Below are 2446 nucleotides of genomic sequence, written 5' to 3'. Positions count from 1 at the left end.
TGCTGACAGATATCACCAGAGTGAGAACAATCCAGAGCAAAGTGGGTGCTATCGTCATTGTGTTGATGAGAACATTGAAAGGAGAAACCACTATTTGGATCTTGCAGGAATAGAAAACTACACATCAAAGTTTGGTCCAGGTAATTTGGTAATCTGTGCTGCAATCCTTTCATCTTCTCTTTCTTCAGTTGTGTGTTGTACATTGGGGCAGTGAATTGTGAATGTGTATGATTTGTCTGTAGTGACTTACGGAAGGAATAGGACTGTGTGAATACTGCACGTTATTTACTGGTGAAGGTGGTGTCACAACAGAGTGGCTAATGTGCTGCAAGCCTGCTTGGAAGTACTTGTTTGTGTAGCTAAACTGGGAGGTGAGCCTAGGAGTTTAGTCTATGGGTGAGGTGAGGACTGATTTTTGGATGTTGGAGCTCATACTCAGTGTGTTTACCAGCACATATTTTAACTCACTACTGACCCAAAAATAGGAGAGTGTGGGTTCATGCCTGGAGTTCTGGCCTCTGTCCCCAAATTAAAGGGATTTGGATTTCCTCCCTTTCTCTATTCTCTGCCAATATTTTACTGTTCCATTATTTTGGTGAATTTAAGATAGATGATGACCAAGAGATGATAGACTTTTATACACACATACGCACCTTTGCTTGTATATAGATATGTATGTCTATTTGTGTGTGTATTATTTACTAGTCAGAATTATTAAATGTAATTAAACTAGACAGCTATAATTGCATTTACTTCCTTAGGAAAAACTCACTCTGCTGATAATACTGTCTCTGCCAACTGCATGCTACTAATTAAAACTTTGAAATACTAGATGACTAACTCAGCTTGTTATTTCCTAGGATCTCCTCCAGCAGCTCAAAAACATGACGCACCAAGCAGAGTTGTGAATCAGACTAGATCCCGTTCTCATGAACCTGAAACCTTCCATGCTCACCATAGGAAGTCTCAACTGGTAGATCCAAGCCACATCAATCCGGCTGAAAGTTCCTATGCCAAGATTGCAGAAATCCAACAGAGGCTCCGGAACCAGGACTCAAACAAGCACTTTGTGAGGTCTCCCAAGGCCCAAGGCAAAAACGTTGCCCCTGTGCATCCTGGAAGGGCAATTAGAAATAAACCTTTTCAAGGGGCACCCATGCCAATGGCTTCCCCAAGTGCGCGGGTGGGTCAGAATCTTCCTTACCTCCCCTTGCAGTCTCAACAGGTTCACAAGAAGCATAAGCAGAGGGCAAAGGAGAATCACCAAATGTGCAAAAGCTTCCAGTCTCCAGGGACAGTTGTGGAAAAGGAGCATGTGAGAGACCTGCCTACAGTCATTTTGTATGAAGGCCAAGTTGGACAAATGATACAAAGACATGAACACCACCACCACCACGAGCACCACCACCACTACCATCACTTCTACCAGACATAGAAGAGATCCCACCAACATCCTCCAGGAATCATCCCATATGAAGGAAAGGCGTTCTTGTGATATCAGACCTAAGGCATTACTACGATTATTATTATTGTTACTCCATTAATATTCAGCTAGCATATATTTTAGAGGTTATATGGAACTCGTGAAACTTACCCTATTTATATGTTGTGGAACTGCATAGCTTACTTAAATACCTTGTGGATTTTTTAATTTTGTTTTTAAAAGTGGCTTGTAAAGCAGCAAACAGCCATAGCTTTTTGAGCTGTGATTTAATACAGGTCGTCAACGCACTTCTTTACAAGTACTACTTCCATTGTAGTAGGAAAGATACTTCAAACACTATTGCAGACATCTAGCTTACCACTCTGCTGTATGTCGGCTGATCGCACACAAGCCTTTTATCAGGGGAGCAATGTTCGAAGGGTTGGACTCCAGAGATACTGAGAAAAATGGAAAATACAAACAGCTGCTACCTCTAGTATTATTCAGATTTTATTTTCTTTTTATTGATTGTAATGTGCTCCAGGGGAGATTTTAATATACTGCATTCATGTAGCCTGTTTGTGTTCACATCCTTTCAAATTATCTTAATAATTACAAGGAAATACTAGCTATACTTGTCAACAGAGCTACATTTGTATGACTTACACTTTATTTTCTTGAAGATTCTTCACTGACACAAGTACAGTCTGTTATATACTGGGTAATATTTAAATATACTTCTTTCTTTGGTTGTTGTTTTTTTTTTCCTCTTGCTTACTCTCCATTCTGTTTGAGGTAACCATTTGAAAAGAGGAGGATGTGAAGTGGGCTTTTCAAGAGCATCACTAGACTTTAGTGTTTGGGCCACAAGTATCATTCATGGGGGGTTGAGAAGGAGAGGGATTGTTTGGGGTTTTTGTTTTTATCCCCAGTTCTTTGTTTTGGGAAAGAATTGAGGAAAATATACTTTCTCACTTTAAATGTTGGCAAATATATATAAAATATAAATATAAGTATATATAT

General features: G+C 39.7%; 1 protein-coding gene across 1 annotated transcript in view; it reads left to right on the top strand.

Annotated features, from left to right (window-relative positions):
- NKD1 (naked cuticle homolog 1 (Drosophila)) overlaps positions 1-1435 on the top strand; it is a gene marked incomplete at its 5' end in the record, with an annotated part of 5890 nt that extends 4455 nt beyond the window's left edge. Inside the window, 2 exons of the mRNA XM_009877427.1 lie at positions 10-140; positions 861-1435. Of these exons, the coding sequence (XP_009875729.1) occupies positions 10-140; positions 861-1435 (706 nt within the window). The remainder of the gene's footprint in view (positions 1-9; positions 141-860) is intronic.
- Positions 1436-2446: the final 1011 nt, after the last annotated feature.

Source organism: Apaloderma vittatum, unplaced genomic scaffold, assembly GCF_000703405.1.
Source record: "Apaloderma vittatum isolate BGI_N311 unplaced genomic scaffold, ASM70340v1 scaffold45899, whole genome shotgun sequence".
NCBI classification, from domain to species: domain Eukaryota; kingdom Metazoa; phylum Chordata; class Aves; order Trogoniformes; family Trogonidae; genus Apaloderma; species Apaloderma vittatum.
This window is presented reverse-complemented; position numbering and strand designations above follow the sequence as displayed.